This window comes from Artemia sp. Qi Xiang Cuo, chromosome 9 (genome assembly GCF_049724085.1).
Source record: "Artemia sp. Qi Xiang Cuo chromosome 9, ASM4972408v1, whole genome shotgun sequence".
NCBI classification, from domain to species: Eukaryota; Metazoa; Arthropoda; class Branchiopoda; order Anostraca; family Artemiidae; genus Artemia; species Artemia sp. Qi Xiang Cuo.
In genome coordinates this window covers 75,551,089-75,572,926 of record NC_142802.1, presented here as the reverse complement: position 1 = coordinate 75,572,926, position 21,838 = coordinate 75,551,089, and the positions used below count along the sequence as shown (strand labels likewise).

Sequence of the window (21,838 nt, the reverse complement as noted above, 5' to 3'; positions counted from 1 at the left end):
ATTCTTGCTTGTTTTAAAATCACCCTTTTCTCCCATTTGAAAAAAAAAATGCTGGAAAGCTTTTTTAAACCTGGCAAACAAAAACTTCTCAGTTTAGAAATAAGCATGAAAAGGTAATGAAATGAAGGGCTAGATAAAAGCTGTATCGGGAGTGGTGTCCATTGCATAGTGAATACAACGCCAAAGAACGTATTTTACTTAATTTTTTTGACTTTATATTTAATGAAATTTTTAATAAAACCATAAAAAAGGTTTAAGGTTTAAGAAGAGAGTAAAAACGGTTTAAGGAGACAGTAGCATCGTTCGTATAAGTCATAATTTGTGCCTTTTTGAAGTTCGAGTTGATTAATTATTTTTCTATTTCTTCTTAGATTTCATTTATGCTAGTTTTAATTTTTAAAGTCACCTTTTGCTTTTCTTTGAAAAAAAAATTTGTTGGAAAAATGTTTTTAAAACTAGTAAACAAAAACTTCTCAAAGTAAACATAAACGTAAAAAGGTAACGAAACATACGGTTATAAAAAGGTTGCATCGGGAAGCATCCATTACATAGCAAATATTACGGCAAGGTACAATAACAGACCTTTTTGTGCCGGCACATATACATTAGGTTTTTTAAAACCACAAAAAAGGTAAATAGCTGGCTAAAGTAAGGCATAAAATTTGAAAAAGAAGCGATTTAGTAAATTTTTCCTCTCAGTTTTAGTAAATTCTTCCAGGCCAGGGTGGCAACCCTGCTAACACAACAACTTACTGCTGCACCAAGGCTCCCGATGCCAACATACATGCGCATGCTCTTCCTCCATTCCAATAATTTTAAAGCCTCCTTCTTTACACCCTCAAAATACTTTATAATTTCCCTTAAATTCTTCCTTACGACCCCCTCTTATGCAATTCGGTGACGACCTGCTTTTCGTTTGACCCTAGACCTTTGGCCGAAAAGGATGGTCTGTGGCAACCTGGCATCCTTCATCCGAAGAACATGTCCTAGCCATCTAAACCTTTCTCTCTTTATAACCCTAGAAAGCATGGTAGAACCACACTCATCGTGCAATTTGCTGTTTGAAACACGGTCAGTCAGACGGGTACCCAAGACAATCTGTAAACAATTCCTTTCGAAAAAAAAATCTAATAAATCCTCCGTCTGTCAGAGCACCGTTAGTCAGAATCCCGTGCAAATGTTGTGTCGTTTACTAGGCTATAATTTTCTCAAGGGGCGTCACTCCTCAAGTAGGAATAGAGTTGACCGTAAGGTCCCAAGTCTTGCAGGTACCCCGAAAGGGTCGAGGCAGTCCTTTGCAGAGGCCTTTGTCCATAGACCTGGATCTTACGGCCTGCCACAGTTGTCCTCCTGCAGAGGATCCTCCCGCGATGGTGTTCTGCACCACCATGCAGTTTAACCCATTACTAGGAGAAGGTTTGTAACTCCTGGGACTTCTGGACAAACCAGTGGACCCTTTTGAGTGTACTTTTGAGTGGCCTTCTTCCTCTTCCGCCTGTATTTATGTCCCCGGGCGAGGGTGCCCTAGTTTCTGTTATGGAACCCCAGGGACAAGGTCCCCCCTTGGTTCGTGCCTCCTGTGGAGGAACCTTACTTATCTGTAGGGCATTTCCCTATCGCCACCTGGGGACACGCTGAATGGCCTGGGGGAGGCCAAGTAATATGTAGCCTAATTTATTTATTCACTTCAACATTAGCCTGTAAAACTAATATAAAATTAATGTCTAGCCTAATTTATTGATTCACTTCAACATTAGCTTGCAAACTTAATATAAAAATAATATCTAGCCTGATTTATTGACTCACTTCAACATTAGCTTGTAAAACTAATGTAAAATTAATGTCAAGCCTAATTGTTTGATTCACTTCAACATTAACTTGCAATACTAATGTAAAACTACTATCTAGTCTAATTTATTGTCAACATTAGCTTTTAAAACTAATGTAAAACTAATATCTGGCCTAATTTATTGATTCACTTCAACATTAGCTTGTAAAACTAATTTAAAATTAATGTCTAGCCTAATTTATTGTCAACATTAGCTTGTAAAACTAATGTAAAACTAATATTTAGCCTAATTTATTGATTCACTTCAACATTAGCTAGTAAAACTAATGTAAAATTATTGTCTAGCCTAATTTATTGATTCACTTCAACATTAGCTTGTTAAACTAATGTAAAATTACGTCTAGGCTAATTTATTGAATCACTTCAACATTTGCTTGCAAAACTAATGTAAAACTAATATCTATCCCAATTTAATGATTCACTTCAACATTAGCTTGTAAAACACAAATAGCGACGAAGACCACACTGCCTTTCCATCATAAACAAATAAGTAGAACAACAGGGAAATTTTATACAAGACAGTGGAACTTCCACTGTCTTGTATAAAAATTTCCCTGTTGTTCTACTTATTTGTTTATAGCTTGTAAAACTAATGTAAAATTAACGTCAAGCCTAATTGTTTGATTCACTTCAACATTAGCTTGCAAAACTAATGTAAAACTAATATCTAGCCTAATTTATTGTCAATATTAGCTTATAAAAGTTATGTAAAACTAATATCTAGCCTAATTTATTGATTCACTTCAACATTAGCTTGTAAAACTAATGTAAAATTAATGTCAAGCCTAATTTTTTGATTCACGTCAACATTAGCTTGCAAAACTAATGTAAAACTAATATCTAGCCTAATTTATTGTTAACATTAGCTTGTAAAACTATTATAAAACTAATATCTAGCCTAATTTATTGATTCACTTTAACATTAGCTCTTAAAACTAATGTAAAACTAATATCTATCCTAATTTATTGATTCACTTCAATATTAGCTTGTAAAACTAATGTAAAATTAATGTCAAGCCTAATTGTTTGATTCACTTCATCATTAGCTTGCAAAACTAATGTAAAACTAATATCTAGCCTAATTTATTGTCAACATTAGCTTGTAAAACTAATGTAAAAGTAATATCTAGCCTAATTTATTGATTCGCTTCAACATTAGCTTGTAAAACTAATTTAAAACTAATATCTAGCCTAATTTATTGATTCACTTCAACATTAGCTTGCAAAATTAATGTAAAAATAATATCTAGCCTAATTTATTAATTCACTTCAACATTAGCTTGTAAAACAAATGTAAAATTAATGTAAAGCCTAATTGTTTGATTCATTTCAGCATTAGCTTGCAAAACTTATGTAAAACTAATATCTAGCCTAATTTATTGTCAACATTAGCTTGTAAAACTAATGTAAAACTAATATCTAGCCTAATTTAGTAATTTACTTCAACATTATCTTGTCAATTTCCAACCGTCTAGGGCTAAACGGAAAGCAGGTCGTCCTCGTCTGGGGTGGGAGGACGTTATAAAGAAAGATTTAAAGGAAATGGTAACTTCATGGGCGGGTGTAAAAAGGGAGGGTTTAAATAGATCGGGATGGAGGAGGAGCGTGCGTAGCTGTGTTGGCCTAAGGCGGCTTGGTGCTGCGGTGAGTTGTTAGTAGTAGTAGTAGTGTCAGAGCACCAAGTTTCAGAATCAAACTTGGTCAATGTCATTGTCTGATTGCCCTCGTATACTTCTGATGCATAATTTAAGTGGTGTGGTAAAACTGTAATTTTTTTTTACTTTTTAGACCTTTGGTGACAAGTTACTTGGAGTGTTTTCATGGATAATGCCCGTCTGTGTTGCCATGGCAGCGTTTGGAGGATTGAGCGTCCACATAATGACCTCATCGAGGTAAGGCTTTTATTTTGTTGTACGATCTTATGATATGATATTCTTTCATACGCTTTGAGGTAACAAAGTGTAAGTAAAGAGCAACTCTTGCCAAATGTAACTGAAACTACTAAAAGAAAATTTTGACAACAATATAAATACCAGCGGATCTTATGAAAGTCAAACCACTAAATTCCGTGCAATTCTAGTGAAACTGAAACCACCAAATTTAGTATCACTGAAAACCCCAATGGCTGATATAGTGATAACGAATGTCGTGTGTTATTTGTTTCTTTTCCGAGAAATAATCTTATCGAATCACCTGTGATAAAATCTTAAAAGAGGAACCATTCAAACGGAAATTAAGTTTTCTGGTGCCTTTTTTAAGTAACCAAAGAGATCCTGCCAAGGAAGTCTTGATTTCAGCCATTATGTTCCTCAATGGAAACGTTTGACCTAAACTGGGCTGAAAAATCGTGAGAGATAATTTTGAGTTAGAGAGTCAGTTTAGAGCTGTTAAAAAAGCGTAAGTCATAGCCTAAGAGTTACAGATCGTACTAAATATATTTACCCATTCCTGAAATTTGTGAAGCAAAATGTAAACTTTAGCATAAACTGGGTCGAAATACTATCAAGCAAAGTTTCTGAGATAGCCAATTGGCTTTGAACTATCGAAATGTAACATAAACAGCACTCCAGTTTCAGACGCAATACTGCATATTCGTCCCTAAACATAAATGCTGTCCATACTCGTACTAAATGAACGTTTATGCAGCATTGCTATCTATCTTTTACAATTCGCACCAGCTATCGGATGAGGGTGCGGAAATTAGTGTATGCTGTCCAGAATGGAGGGGATGTCAGGAAAATCAAAGTGTATTTTTAAGGTCAAAATATTTTGTTGCTTTTGCACAAGAAGCCCATAAGATTAAAATGGAGTGTGAATTTACCCCTACCATCCTATTGTTTTCAAGAATTTACTCAGGCTAAAGGTAAGACATAGATGGTAAGGGAAAATACTTCCACTCTTATTTTGGAAGTATTTACAGTGAAGAATAAAAGGTCACATTTTAATGCTTACCTGAAAAATGGGGGAGGGGGCATCTTCTAGGAGTATAATTTGTTCAATGAATATAACATCTTCAAAATTCAGGCATTAAGACCTAAAATATACAAAATGAAGGTTTACTGTAGACAGTTTATTTGATTACACTAAAGGCTGGCTAATTTGTTTTGTATAGTTACACATAAGCTACTATGAAAGGTCCACTGGACCTTATTTTGAGGGGAGAGAGGGATGCATATAGCTTCGAAAGTACATTTACTGGCCCATTTCAGAGGTTTCATAAGAAGTCCTTATGATAAACATTCAGCGAAGGAATTAGTCCTGCTCACTTCGGAAACAGATCCAGAGGGGATTGGTAGTGGTAAAGTCTATCACTCTCTCATCCGAACATTAGTATTATCTCATATCGTTTTTACACGGGGCTTTTAACATAATATCATCTAGATCCTTAAAACTGTTACACCCAATATCCTATTTATTGCTTTATATAAAATTGTCAAAAACATAATACATTATGCTCTTAGGCTATACATTGTCTGTTCCATTTAAAATATGGATATTCTCCCCATTAAGTTAAGTCTGGATCCACGTCTGTGTAACCTCTCTTCGTAGGATAAAACATATTAACCAATAAAAAATGTAATCAGGCAATTAAAGCTACAGATCTTCATAAAGGCTCCAAGGCCTGAAAAGTTAGGGAAGATGCATTTTAAACAATAACCGAAAAATTATTAAGAAAGAACAGAGAGAGAGAGAGAGAGAGAGAGAGAGAGAGAGAGAGAGAGAGAGAGAGAGAGAGAGAGAGAGAGAGAGAGAGAGAGAGAGAGAGAGAGAGAGAGAGAGAGAGAGAGAGAGAGAGAGAGAGAGAGAGAGAGAGAGAGAGAGAGAGAGAGAGAGAGAGAGAGAGAGAGAGAGAGAGAGAGAGAGAGAGAGAGAGAGAGAGAGAGAGAGAGAGAGAGAGAGAGAGAGAGAGAGAGAGAGAGAGAGAGAGAGAGAGAGAGAGAGAGAGAGAGAGAGAGAGAGAGAGAGAGAGAGAGAGAGAGAGAGAGAGAGAGAGAGAGAGAGAGAGAGAGAGAGAGAGAGAGAGAGAGAGAGAGAGAGAGAGAGAGAGAGAGAGAGAGAGAGAGAGAGAGAGAGAGAGAGAGAGAGAGAGAGAGAGAGAGAGAGAGAGAGAGAGAGAGAGAGAGAGAGAGAGAGAGAGAGAGAGAGAGAGAGAGAGAGAGAGAGAGAGAGAGAGAGAGAGAGAGAGAGAGAGAGAGAGAGAGAGAGAGAGAGAGAGAGAGAGAGAGAGAGAGAGAGAGAGAGAGAGAGAGAGAGAGAGAGAGAGAGAGAGAGAGAGAGAGAGAGAGAGAGAGAGAGAGAGAGAGAGAGAGAGAGAGAGAGAGAGAGAGAAAGAGAGTGTTTTTAGGCAGATCTGTTTTAACAAGAACCAATCTCATTACTCTTAAAGATTTTAACCAGACATTTAAAATCAAGAATAAGATAAAAAATTAAAGGCAGTAGAAAACTTCTGATGAATAGATTTAATACTACGGGATGGGAATCACAACAGATTATTCTTTCGTCCTGCAGGCCGACACTACTACTACTACTAACAACTCATCACAGCACCAAGCCGCCTGAGGCCAACACAGCTACGCATGCTCCTCCTCCACCCCAATCTGTTCAAAGCCTCCCTTTTTACACCCGCCCACGAAGTTCCCATTTCCTTTAAATCTGTCTTTATGACGTCCTCCCACCCCAGACGGGGACGACCTGCTTTCCGTTTAGCCCTAGATGGTTGGCCGAAAAGAACAATCTTCGGCAATCTGTCATCCTTCATCCGCACAACATGCCCTAACCACCTCAACCTTTCTTTCATTATAGCCCTAGAAAGCGGTATTGAACCACATTTTTCGTACAGCCTATTTTTTGAAATACGGTCAGTCAGCCGGGTACCCAGAACAATCCGTAAGCAATTTCTCTAGAAAACATCTAGCAAATCTTCATCCACTTTTCAGAGCGTCCATGCTTCAGTGCCATATTTGACCACTGTCATCACTCTAGCTTCTAATATTCTATTCTTGGTTTGCCGACTTTTTTTCCCATTCTTCCAGACTCTTTTTTAACTGGGAAAAAAACACCCTGAGCCTTGGCTATTCTATATTCAGTATTTTCACTGTTCCCACTATCACTACTAACGATGCTACTAAGATAAATAAAGCTTCCACCCTGCTCAATGTTTTCATTACCAAGTGTCAACTTTTCATCTTTACTTATTCCTAGCCTTAGTGACTTAGTCTTCCTAACATTAATTTTCAAACCAATACTAGCACCCTGAACTCGCAAAACCTCTAAAACTTCATTCATTTTGCTCACACTTTCATCTAGGATGCTTAAATCATCAGCATAATACAAGTCCAGGAGACTCTTTCCTCCCCATTTTGATTCCGTGGTCTCCCATTGCCTTTCCTGTGCTTCTTAAAACAAAGTCCATCTAAATAATCCATATAAAGGGGGATAGAACACAACCTTGCTTAACTCCTGATTTAATACAAAACCAGCCGCTAACTTCATTTTCTACCTTAACCGCAGCAGTGTTATTCTCGTACATAAGACTAATTACTTTAATGTATTTGTCTGGTTTACCATACAAGGATAAAACCTTTACTAAAGCTCCTCTATCAACAGAATCGAACGCTTGCTCATAATCTATAAAACTGAGGACCAAAGGTGGTTGAAAACTTAGGCACTTCTCAATTATTAACCTAAGAGTGAAAATTTGGTCAACACATCCTCTACCTTTTCTAAAACCGCACTGCTCTTCCCTTAAAACTTTTTTTATGGCATCTCTCAGTCTAAAAAGTATCATATTACTAAGCAATTTGCTACCTACAGAGACCAGACTAATGCCTCAATAATTACCAGACTCACTTCTATCACCTTTCTTATAAATTGGCTTAAGTAAAGTTTTCCTAAAATCGTAAGGTCCTTCCCCTTTTTCAAAAATCATATTCATAATCTTCAATAACTTATTTCTAACCTCAGAGCCACCATATTTAAGAAACTCATTTACTACCCTATCAGCACCTGGAGCCTTATTATTCTTTAATCCTTTTAGTACTGTTTCTAATTCCTCCTCACAAAAAAAATTCTTACTTCACATCCAAGGTATCACAAACTATTTCATTTTCCTATATATTTTTTACTGCAACTCTATCTCGGTTAAGCAAATTATCAAAATGTTCGGCCCATCTCGCTTTAGCTTTTTCCTTATCGCTAATTGCCACCCCATTCGTATCTTTAACTGGGACAAGTCCGGATTGACTACTACCTCTCAATTTGTTAACGTGCCAGTACAATATTTTACTATTATGCCCTCTAGCTGCATCTTCTAAATCCTCGGCAATTTTATCCATGGCCTCCACTTCACACCTCCTTAATTCATATTTCAATGCTTTCACCACTTTCTTTACATTTCTTTTTTTTTCATGCGATCTATCACTCAGATAATTCTTGTACAAGTTCTTTCTCCTTTCTATTAAACATAAAGCTTTTTCACTAATATTCTTAGCTGCAGTTCTAGCTTTCTTCCCTAAGGCACCTTCAGCAACTTAACAAATTATTTTTTTAAACTTATTCCCACCATCTTCCACATTATCAAATTTTATACTCTCAAGTTTAGTACTCAACGATTACTGGAAAGTGTCTCTCAAATTCTTATCCTGGAGTCTACTAACATCATAACTTCCCGGGAGGTAATTACCCTTCCGATATTTCAGCTTTAAATTAACCCTTGACAATACTAGATGGTGATCTTTACTTTTAACATCAATAACAGCACTCCTATATACCCTAGTAGCTTGTATTGACCCTCCCAGTCTTCGGTTTACTATAACATAATCAATAAGGTTTGCTGTTTTACCATCACTTGAATACCATGTTAACTTATGAGCCATTTTATGACCAAACACCGTGTTGGTTATAACTAGATTGTTATACCTACAAAATTGCAAAAGTCTGTATCCATTACTGTTTTCTTTTCCTACACCAACTTTACCTAAGCTGGGATACCATCTATCCTTATTTCTACCAACCTGGGCGTTAAAATATACCAGCAATAACATAATATTTCTACATGGGACCCTGCCTATTTGCTCCTGTAACTGTAAGTAAAATTCATCTGAGTCACTAGTATCTCCGTCAGTCGGTTCTACAGGGCCGTATACTAATATAACTAATACTCTACACTTTTTAGTTATGAAATGAACAATTAGTTTTCTAGCATTAATCCCTTGCCTTAAAGACTTAGCGATTTCCTTAGTCATCATGAGATCTTATCCCTGTCTCTATAACCCATCCTTCCTACCTGAGTAAACAAATTCTATATCACCTAATTTTATACTTCTACCCCTGGGATATGAGTTTCTAAAACTACTAATAAGTCCAGTTCCAATCGTCTGAATTCTTCAGTCAAAATGCCGATACGATAGTCATTTTTCAACGTCGTAACATTCCAAGTTCCAACTTTCATGTTCTTTAAATCATTGAAATTTGTTTCGCCTCAGGAAAAGCAATGATCCCGGATACCAGTGCAGGACGGGGATCACATATCTTCTCAAGTCTACACCGAAGTGCTTAAGCCGGCTTAGGACCAGACAGCAAGAAGCCCCTGTGACCTCCAGTTGAATGGAGGGTTTGTGCAATCCTGGACCCCTCTTAGTAACAAAATGGTTCTCAGCACTTGGCGATGTTCTTCCATCAAAAAGAGTCAAAATTCTGCACAGACAATCTCAAGCCTATAACCTCCGACTCATTTTATATTCATACCTACAAATATTATGATACTACGGGGAGGCAACCCGTAAAAGATAAATTAGCTAGGAAGAGGTTTTTCAGCCCAAAGACGCCCATCAAAACATACCAATCCCAGAAGAATTGTCCATTAATCAGGATCCCATGCGAGTGCTGTGTCGTTTACTAGGCTATAGTTTCATCGACGGGCACCACTCCTCAAGCGGGAATAAAGTTGATCGAAAGGTCCCCAGTCTTGCAGGTACCCCAAAATGGTCGAGGCAGCCCTTTGCAGAGGCCGCTGTCCATAGATCTGGATCTTACGCCCTGCCGCAGTTGTCCTCCTATAGAAGATCTTCCCGCGATGGTGTACTGCATCACCATGCAATTTAGCCCATTACTGGGGGAAAGTTTGCAACTCATGAAACTTGTTGATACACCGGTGGGCCCTATTGAGTGTACATTTAAGGGTCCTTCGTCCTCTTCCGCCTGTCTTTATGACCCCGGGCGAGAGTGCCCCAAATTCTATTATGAACATCCTGGGACAAGGTCCCCCCCTGGTCCATGCCTTCTATGGAGGTACCCTACATATCTGTAGAGCGTTCCCCTATCGCCACCTGGGGACACGCTGAATGGCCAGGGGGAGGCCAGATAAACGGATCACTTTTGTTTTGCAAAGGCCATAACTCAGTGGCATATTTAACCTACTACTTATAAATATACATAAATCACTGACTAGGCCTATATAAGTTATATACAGAAATATATAACTCAGTGACATATTTAACCTACTACTTATAAATATGTGTAACTCACAGACTAGGCCTATATAAGTTATATACAGAAATATATAACTGAGTGACAGATTTATCCTACTACTTATAAATATGTGTAACTCACTGACTAGGCATATAAGTTATATACAGAAATATATAACTCAGTGACATATTTAGCATACTACTTAAATATTTAGCCTACTTAGCCTACTGACATATTTAGCATATTTAGCCTACTGACATATTTAGCCTATAACTGTCGCATGTAATATTAGCAAGTTATTTCAGTATATTTTATTACCTCATGTTATTGATTTAGTTAACTATGATGCAAATCAGTTTGGGTTTAAATAACGAATTGGTTGCGAGCATGTGCATCGAGCCCTTTCAGTTCTTTTAAGAGATGCTACCGTTAAGAGACAAGTTCTGCATATATGTGCACTTGATGTGTCCAAAGCGTTCGGCAGTGTCGTTCATTCAAGGCCCTGTACTCTTACTTTGGATACGCCGACAATCGGCTATTTATTAGTCGGTCGAAAGTTGAGTTAGCAAAGTAGAGTGTTAATAAGGTCCGTTCTTCTCTTGAAAAATTGATTTATCCCCAAATAATTGCCAAATGTGAATATTTGTCTTTTAATGATAGGTTTGGTACGGGATATTTAAATTGCCGTCTTTTTCTTATTCCCCGTGCTTCTAGTCTCAGGTGGCTTGGGATTTCGGTACGTGATTCAGTTTCAACTCTACAGCGAAAACTGTATCTGATATTAAAGAAAAATTAAAAACGGGTTATGCTAAGATAGTTGCTAATCGTGGTCGTTATAATAGGGGCGGTCTCGCGAAATTTTACTCGACTTTTTGTGATCATGCTGTACTTCTTGTGTCTGGATATTACCCTCTGTTTCGAGAAAGTGATCTGAATCTAATCCACATTCCTTATTCCCGGTGCTGCGAATATCCCCTTTATTTGCCACGTTCCTACCCTAAAAGAAAAATAATCGCTCAGTTTGGTGCTACTGACATTATGCGTATTCTGCACCATCATCAACAAGTAATTACTTTTGATGCGTGCTTAAGGCTGGGCCCTCATCATCGCCTCATCCGGTTGTTTGGTGCTGTTTGATATTCTTGTTTAGTTATTTGTCATTTTTGTAGTGAATTTTTTCTTTCTTTCTTTTCTTTATTACTCCACTATTTGTCCATTGTAAGTGGGTTATAAATTAAATAATAATAATAATAATAATATTAATTCAAGCTGGATATATCTATCTCATGGAAAAAACAGGAGAAATTAAATGTTTTTTTTTACCTTTTTTTTACTTTTTACCTTAATCGGTGATTCTTTTTTTCTTTCTTTCTTTTCTTTATTGCTCCACTATTTTTCCATTGTAAGTGGGTTATAAATAAAATATTAATAATAATAATAATAATAATTCAAGCTGGATATATCTATGTCTTGGAGAAAACAGGAGAAATTAAATGTTTTTTTTACCTTTTTTTACTTTTCTCCTTAATCGGTGATTTTTTTTTCTTTCTCTCTTTTCTTTATTACTCCACTATTTTTCCATTGTAAGTGGGTTATAAATAAAATAGTATTAATAATAATAATAATTCAAGCTGGATATATCTATCTCTTGGAAAAAACAGGAGAAATTAAATGGTTTTTCCAAGATTTCCGAGAAAGCAGGTGCCATCTTTTAGTTTTCTGTCGTTTATTCGTATCTTCCATTAAAGCCATACAAGTTATGGCAAGACCGCCCAATCAATTCTGAATAGTTTGGCCTCGCAAACTTAAGCAGCTTATAATGGAAAATATAGTCACTCTTTAGGTATCAAAGAGCCTTAATCGGCGAACAAGTAAAATGAACTAGTAAAAAAAAAAAAAAAAAAGGAGAAAATATCTTGACAAATGCGAGATAAAAAAGAGACTAGAGAGAAAATTCGTTTAGAGCCATAATTTTGGAAAAGATTTTTAATGCGAATGACGTGACATTTAAATGCATTTAAAGACATATCTATGAGTATGACGCTTTTGGTATCTTTGATACATGTGAAACTATGCAAGATAACGAATGAACCCAAAGAGCTAAAGCAAAAGGCATGGGAAAAAATGTCTGAGGTAATGATGAACGAAAATGAAGCTCAACGAAATCTATTGTTAGAAGACATGTGACAACGAACAAAAGAACGAATCCTAAATGGAAATGATGCAGAACCAAATCTGCGGCTAGAAGACAAGCGACTTCGAGAATCACATCGAATCACAAAAAATGACACGTGATGAAATCTGCGGTTAAAAGAGAAGCAATAGTGAGAATGACAATGAATCACAAACGGAAATAATACACAACAAAACGTACGCTGAGAAGACTTGCGACAACGAGCATCACAACAAATGGGAAACGGAAATGATACACAACGAAAACTGCGGTTGGATGAAAAGTGACAGGGAGAAACGAATAGCAAACGAAAATGATTCGCAAAAATATGCAGTTAGAAGACATGCGACAATGAGTATGATCAATCAAATCGGAAGCATTCACAAAGTAACCAAAATTATAACGGAAAGAAGGCATGAGCTTCAGAACGTATCGCACACGAAAATAATGTGCAACAAAATTGGCGCTTTGAAGACTTGCGAAAACGAGAATCACAACGAATTACCAACAATAATGATGGACAACAAAAATCTGCGGCTAGAAGACATGCGACAACGAGCAAGATGAATCGCATGGGAAGTTTTTGCAAATAAATCAAAATTACAATTGAATGAAGGAGCACGCTATTTCAGGGTAGCTCAAAAAAGAAATAAGTAAAACTAATGCTGAGATTGTCGATCACCTCCCAGAAGAATTCACATCCTACAAAAGTTATGTTATTTTGAATGATAAACTGGAAGGAGGAATTGAATTCGTGCCAGAATTTCTTAATTCAACTGAAATTGCTGATTTGCCAGCTCATGACATAAAATTAAGGAATAACACAATAATTATGCCAATGCGTCAGAGAATCACATATATTCAAGCTTGCCACATCTAATACTCTATCAAGTACTAAGGTATTGTGCTAAGATGTCCTCTAGTGCGCATATAACATCGAGGAAATCACAAAAATTGCCTCCACCCCCCAAATCTCCAAGCCCGTATATATTATTTGTTTCAAAATGTACCATTTTTGCATCTTTGTGAAAACAATTTCAAAATCCTTGTCCATTTCAAACATCTTCGAGAGTGGGCATCTCTGGAATAGGTTCAAAGCCTAATTTTTCCTAAGAAGAATGTTAGACAGACCCCTCGAAACATTGATTTTTTATATTAAAAAGACCTACCCATAAAAGACCTACGACAAGAAACCTATAAATTCTACTCACACTGTTAGTAGCATGGTAGCTTGACAAGATTAACTAAGATTCAACTAAGAGTCTCTTGACTCTTATTTGTGTCTTCAAATTGTTCTCTTAAATTGCATTATTGATCGTTTACAAGTTTCTTTTTTAAAGGTTGTGTTTTGTTGGAGCACGAGAGGGCCATTTCCCGGAAATGCTAGCACTAATTAACATGAAAAAATACACACCAGTTCCATCATTAGTGTTTTTGGTAAGTAACCAGATTTTTTCTTCGCTGAACAACATTTTGTTAAATACCTTTAATTAAAATTTTCTTTATTGCCTTTGAAATTTTTATCCATATTAATAGATGTGGGTTAAATTCCTTCGAATTCTTTCTGTTAGAGAAGAAATCATTATTGTGGAAACAACAACACTCTCAGAAATTTCTTAATTAATTTCATGAATCTAAAAGATAATGCATAGCTGGGATTACATACCAGTCGTGCATTATTCTTCGAAATAGAAGAACCTATTAATTGTTTAGCTGAAAGATAGAATTCAGCATAATTATCACTGAATTCTATCTTTATGAATTCACTGAATTCTTTTCTTTGTAACTGACTCATTTCATCATTAAACAAAACTCAGCTTCGTAGAGGCAATGTTTGTGAGGACAAATAGTATACAACAACGGGGGAGGGGAAATCCACACATCTTAAGCCCCATAGAAATATCTTTAAACTGTACAGTGTAACTTATACATTAAATACAAGTTCACTTGAAGCCTCCCATACAAATATCTTTGAACTATTCCATGTCACCTGCATTTAGAGGGAAAAATGTACAGTTAATTTTAATTTCGAGACTCTAAACCTCGAAAAGATGATTCTCATAATTATCTTAAGTGTTTGCATTCTCTCCAGAGATAAGTTTTGATTACACTACTCACCTCTAGTAGTTTTCCTATTAAGTCTTGTATTAACATAACATAGATTTTTTTTTTTCTGTCAATTCTCTGAGAAAAAAATCAGCTAAAAAAAAGGAAAAAACAGTGTTTCCTTGTCGTAGTTCTGCCTTTATATAATCTTGAAGATGACACGCCATTAAACGATTTTATTATCTGATCATCTTTATCATCTAATCAGAATGATCGAAAGTTAAACTAATTTAGTTCATGCATGGAGCATGGGCATAAACTTCCCATTGTGAAGGATTTTTTTTTTACCAAAGATGACCAGACATAAAGGGGAATAATAATTCAAATTTCAAACAAACAGAAATAACCATGAATCAATAAATGAGACCAACACGAACAAAAATTGCAACGGATAATGAATTCAAACTTAAAATTAAGAGAAGTTGCAACAACCAGGAGAAGGATTAGGGCCCTTAAGCCTACTAAAGACCAGAGACTCATTTGTGCTTTGCTGAAAAAATTTTTATTTTCAGCAGTGTGTTTTATTCACCATAATAAAAAAAAGCACTGCCTAAGTAAAGAAGGATGTTGGCAAAATGTATTATTATTATTTGTTTGAGGGGGGGGTTTAGACCAGGGCACTTTGTATCAAAGGAATTGCCGTAGAAACTTCAAAAAGGGCTCATTCCATTGGACATTGGAAGGGCGAGTGCCCTTTTTAATAGTCGAAAGGGATTGGAGGGCAACTAACCCCCCTCCCAGCCCCACCCTTTCCCCCAATACAGACAATCAAAATTAGGAGATAGCCATTTTGTTCAACGTAGTTGAAAGGTCCGAAAACTATGTATTTAATGGTTGTGTCCTTGAGGCATAAAAGGTTTTTATAGAAAGTGTTGTAGTAGAAGCTTCAAAAGGGCTTATTCGACTGGAAATTGAATCCTCCGTACAACAGAAACATTCTCTGAAAATTTCACATTCATACCTTCATAGGTTGCGAATTTTGAGCTAGCCAGAAGACACTGTGTGTAGTCATTTAATACTGCTTCTACGCTTACTGTAATTAAATAAAAATAACAAGTTTTTTAAACTGAAAGTAAGGAGCGACATTAAAATTTAAAACGAACAGAAATTATACCGTATATAAAAAGGGCTGTCCCCTCCTCAACGCCTCGCTCTTTACGCTAAAGTTTTTTATTGTTTTAAAAAATAAAGTTGTGAGACAGAGTCAAACTTTAGCGTAAAGAGCGAGGCGTTGAGGAGGGGACAGCCCTCTCATATACAGAATAATTTCTGTTCAGTTTTAACTCTAAAGGCACTTCTTACTTTCAGTTGAAAAAACATGTTTTTTTTTATTTAATTTCTGATCTTTCTTTAGTTAATTAAGCTTTGATTTTGTTTCGACGTCACTTAATAAGTAAACAAAATTTTAATAAAATTTTTACTTTTCTTTTTCTAAATTGATGTCTCTAAATTTTGTTCTGACGTAATTAACAAATTAACTTAAGTAACGAACTTCTATATTCGTATATTTTTCTTCTGGCAAAAAACACAAAGTTGCAGATTTTTGCAGATATGAGCTTGAAACCTATGTTATAGGGTTTTCTGATACGCTGAATCTGACGGAGTGATTTTCATTAAAAATTTTCACTTTTAGAGGATGTTTCCCCCCTCTTTAAAAAATCAGGTGAGTTTTCTGAGGCTCGTAGCCTTTGATGAGTAATACTAAACTTAATAAAATTCATATATTTAGAATCAGCATTATAAGCCCATTATTTTGATACATTTATTTACATAAAAGTTCCGTTTTTAAATGTTTCGCTTACTATTGAACCGTATCGATTGTTTTTTTTATTGTTTTTTTTTATTACGAATATATTATTACGCATGTGATGCGGTTCTCCCCTTAGTCAATACCACGCTCTTTACGTTAAAAGTTCAAAAAATTTTTGATTAATACACCCCTGAAGCACCAAGGCCTTTTAGTTATAATAGATAGCTCTTTTGAAAGCACTAAAAAAACAAAACTGTAGCGTAAAGAGCGAAGTATTGACTTGGGGGAGAACCCCCTCATATACGTAATAATTTCTCTTCGTTTTAAGTTCTAATGTTGCTTCTTACTTTCAGTTGAAAGAACTTGTTTTTTTAAAATTTAATTTCTGATCGTTTTTTAAATAATGCTTGGAAATCCGGCGCCCCCTTCATAGAAATGTCCCTTACCCCAAAGAAACATCTTCCACGGAAAGATTCTCCCGAGTAACCCCCTCCTCCATCCCCCCCCCCCCCCCCACCAGAAAAAAATACTTCCTGAAAATGTCTGTATACTTACCAATAACCAATACTATATGTAAGCAATGGGCAAAGTTCATAACTTGCAGCCCTTCCCCAGGGAACAGTGGGGGATTAAGTCATCTTAAAAGACAAATTTATTAGATTTTCGACTATGCTAAACACAATGGCTATCTCAAAATTTTAATTGGGTGACTTTGAGAAAAAAATGAGCGTGGGAGGGGGCCTAGTTGCCCTCCATTTTTTTTGGTCACTTAAAACGGGCACTAGAACTTTTAATTTCCGTTCCAATGAGCCCTCTTACGATATTCTAGGACCACTGGGTCAATACGATTACCCCTGGGGAAAAGAAAAAAAACAACAACAAATAAACACGCACCCGTGATCTTTCTTCTGGCAAAAAATGCAAAATTCCACATTTTTGTAAATAGGAGCTTGAAACCTCTACAGTAGGTTTCTCTGATACGCTGAATATGATGGTGTGAATTTCATTAAGGTTCTATCACTTTTAGGGGGTCTTTTCCCCTTTTTTCGAAAATCAGACAAATATTCTCTGGTGCGTAACTTCCGATGGGTAAGACTAAACTTGATGAAACTTATTTATTTGAAATCAGTATTAAAATCTGATTCTTTTGATGTATCTATTGGTACCAAAATTCCGTTTTTTAGAGTTTCGGTTACCATTGAGCCGGGTCGCTCCTTACTTACAGTTCGTTACCACGAACTGTTTGACTAACGAGATAAATGTCATTAAGTTGAAACTTTTAGGGAAAGTTTAGGAGGAGTTTCAATTAAACGAAAAACCTATGTGCATGCAGGTATTAAAAGGGCATATAAGCAATATAGGACATAGGCAGCGATGCTCTATCATAGCTAGTAGCATCATTGATATTTTGAAGAAGCTAATTTGGTTGAACATTAAAAATTCAAGTGCCCTCAAAATTGATTGGAGGGCAATCAGCCCTCCTCTTTAGCTCATAATTTTCCAGACACTTCCGGTCAAAATTTTAAGACAGCCATTTTGTTCAGCATAACTGAATGGTCTAGTTACTATATCCCTAGGGTTATTGGGTGGGTGATTCCCACACAGTTATGTAGTTTGCCCATTATACCTAACAACTAAATGTTGCTTTAAAATTAAATCAAAACACACTGTTTGTATGCTGGTTGCCAATAAGACATCTCGAATTCTTTTAGATGTTTTCACTTTTATAACTTTGAGAAATCCAAAATTAATTAAGATTTTAAAGAATAAATATCAACAAATGTATATTAAACTGACAATGCAGATTTTTTTTCCTTTTAGAAAGCTTAGGGGTTCCGAACCCTACTCATGTTAATGTTTGCCTGTTTTGAGTTTGGCTCAGTTATTTATCTTAATTTCTGTTCGTTTTGGGTTTCATTTATTTATTCATACTAGTTTATTTTAGTTGTATGCTTGGTAAATTATTTGTTTTTTTCTGTTCATTTTCGGTTTAGTGGAGTTCTTTACTTTTTTTTGTAAAAGATATTTAGTAGAAATTTTTTAATTAATCGCTATAATAACCAACATTGCTAAAAACGAGTTGGTAATAGTTGACCGACTGTTGAATATATAATGATATTTATGCCTGGGAGACTCAGCAATTTTGGATTTGTTAACTTTATAAAGAGAAAACGCTCAAAATATATTATTTTTTTACTAGGGGAAAAATGATAAGGAGCATTGACCAGGATTTCTGTTCGTTTTACTTCCCCCTACATAGGGAAAATATTTTTTTTTAAGAGCCTCATCTGTAAATTGTGCATCCTAATGGTTTCCAATTTTTTCTTGGATTTTTAATACTGTTCACATAGTGTTTTATGCACTTCGAATTTGCCCTACCTCCTGGACGAGCAAATTTCTGCGAAAATTGTGCTGTAAATAAACATATAGCTGTCTTGCTGTAAATAAATATTGTATATACTTTACAATCAAGACGGTCTTGCAAATCTAGCTATTGAAGAGATGAAAAGTAATTCTGTGGGCTCAGGTGACTCCGCCTTCTAAAAGCAGACGACTCCATATCAGACACTTGACGTCTTTAAAGATTGGGTTCTCCAGGATTAAGGGAAATTTCGCTCTTTTTCTTCTCCAGGCCCAACCGACCATTGGAAATTTAATGATTGAATAGTTTTTTAATTTGAGGAGGAAGCCCAAGAAAAAAAAAATTAAATTCCGAAACGATCTTCAGTGAAACCTAATTGCATGAAAATTCCTTTTTACGCTAGACGATTTCGCTGGATTTATCAACTCTTCTGTACAACATCAGAGTCTTTAGGGGTAATTTTTTTTTTAATTCTGGTTAATTTTAATTATTATATTATGAGGTGAGTAGAATCCTCTGAGAAATGTATAAATAATACCCACGTAAGACGTGCTGAAAATGAAATACGGGAGTATACGACTTGACAAGATGAGATAATGAGGATCGAGGAAGGACTACTTGCCTTACTACCTGAGATTGTTTCTTTGCCTATATCTAGCCATCTAGGGCATCACCAAGGAGTTTCCAATCTTCTGGGTAACCTATTAATCCCAGCACATCTTCTCAGTCCAGTTATAGAAACATGTTAAAAGTACGGAGCTCTGACTGGTATCTGCAGTGTAAACCTCTCCTCCTCGATCCTGCAGGTTTTCAGTTGAAGATAGCCTTGAGATTTCTAAGATCCCCTATCCACACATCCAGATCTGGATATTGCTAACGATGTTGGCGGGTGATAATTGTTACAAGAAACTGATTTATTGTTTTTTGTATCCCGACATGTAAGGTCGATCCGCCAGTAGAGATGGGGGTCCGACTCCCATGTGGCACCCCTGCTGCCACCTACAACTTTTTTTAACACCATATCTGGGCACGAGAACCACGTGGTTTATGGTTTTTTGTCACTGAGAATTTGAAAAACAGGAATTTTGTCAAAGTTATGGATGTTGTAATGGATGGATATGTGTGTTGTTCGATTTATTTGATGTTTTTCATGGATGTTTAATGGTTTTTGTCAGTGAGAATTTGAAAAACAGGAACTTTGTCACATTTATGGATGTCAACAGCAATTCATGTCTGTTTTATGGTTGTGTCAGTGAGAATTTGAAAAACAGGGTGACAGGACCACGTGGGTTATGGTTTTCTCCCGGAGAATGAAAAAAAATGAAATTTCTCACGTGGAAAAACAGGAACTTTCTCACTTGGAAAACCATAAACCACGTGGTCCTGTCACGAGTAGCACCTGTGAACTTGATTTACATAATGTTCGCTGAGAGCGTGCACTTACAACAACAACAACATCAGCCTTGGAACACCTGTGCTGTCGACCTCAATTCACCTATCGTGAATCAATAATTCCCCTTAGAAACAACAAATTAATTTCCCCTTTCTTGACAGATCAATCAATCAATGACATCATCTGTCAGACTTTAAAAATTTTCGCCTAGAAACATTTCTCCAGGAATAGATCCAAATCATTAATGTCTTTGCCTCGGGAACAGTTCTACTGGTCGAACTCCAAAGGAGATTAATAACCAAAGGCCATGGGAACAATTAGGCAAGAAACATCTTAGCGATGAATTGTTTTAGCGCGCGAAAAGGTTTCCTATTAATTTGAAATGCGTTAGCGTAGAGATGCCAATAACAAAGGAACACGCTGAATTTGTGTTTAGGGATTATTTGGGCGGAACCGTTTTAGACAGGTTATGGAACTATTTCGGCGAAACAGATAGAGACATTTTAAAAGAAGATTTTTGAAGAGATTTTCGAAGAGAATTTAATGGTGAAACTCTGTGGTCGTTATAATACACAAGTTTCATTTGAACAGTGTTGTGAGGTCCTCTAACCCAACCCAAAGGGTTCCAATCCTCCTACCCAACCCCGAAGGAAGCCCCCGGTCCTCAAAGGCCTCCCAAAGCTCCCAAAGGATCACTGGCGCCCCCAAAGGCCCACCCAGACCCCCAAAGGCCATCCCCGGGCCCCACAAAGGAATTATTTACTGACCTTCAGTTGTTGTGATTTTAAAAGTTCTGCTTTTGTTTTCTAAAATCATCGCCTAAAATGCCTCAAACTGTTTCACCCAAAGAGACACATACAGAGACAAACACACAGAGAGACACACACAGAGACAAACACACAGAGACACACACACAGAGAAAAACAAACAGATACACAATCACACAGACACACACACAGAGACACACACACAGACACAAACAAACACAGACAAACACACACAGACACATAAACACAGACACACAAACAGACACTCACACAAACAGACACACACACAGACACACACAAGCACACAGAAAAACACAGAGACACATAGAGACACAGACAAACACACAGAGACAGACACACAGAGACAGAAACACACACAGACACACACACAAAGAGACACACACACAGAGACACAGACACAGAGACACACACACAGAGACACACACACAGAGACACACACACAGAGACACACATACAGAGACACACACACACACAGAGACACACACAGAGACACACACACAGAGACACACACAAACAGAGACACACACACACAGACACACACACACACAGACACACACACAGACAAACAGACAGAGACAAACACACACAGAGAGACACAGACAAGCAGACACACACACAGACAGACTCACACACAGATAAAAACACAAACACCAAAACATCCATACAGAAACACACAGACACACACACACACACACAGAGACCCACACAGACACACACACAGAGACACACACACAGAGACACACACACAGACACAGAGACACACACACACACACACACACAAACATAGACACACACACATAGACACACACACATAGACACACACAAATATAAAAAAAACAGAGACACACACTCACACACACACACAGAGAGAGACACACACAGAGAGACACACACACAGAGACACACACACACAGAGACACACACACACAGACACACACACACAGACAC

The 21,838-nt window shown here is 36.7% G+C and overlaps 1 protein-coding gene across 4 annotated transcripts in view; it reads left to right on the top strand.

The window, feature by feature from the left end:
- Positions 1–21,838, top strand: part of gb (solute carrier family 7 member genderblind) — a 197,498-nt gene that overhangs the window by 94,990 nt on the left and 80,670 nt on the right. For all 4 annotated transcript variants that reach the window (XM_089094183.1, XM_089094184.1, XM_089094181.1 and 1 more), the window contains exons 8-9: positions 3,638–3,741; positions 13,832–13,928. In XM_089094183.1, coding sequence (XP_088950309.1) covers positions 3,638–3,741; positions 13,832–13,928 — 201 coding nt within the window. The remainder of the gene's footprint in view (positions 1–3,637; positions 3,742–13,831; positions 13,929–21,838) is intronic.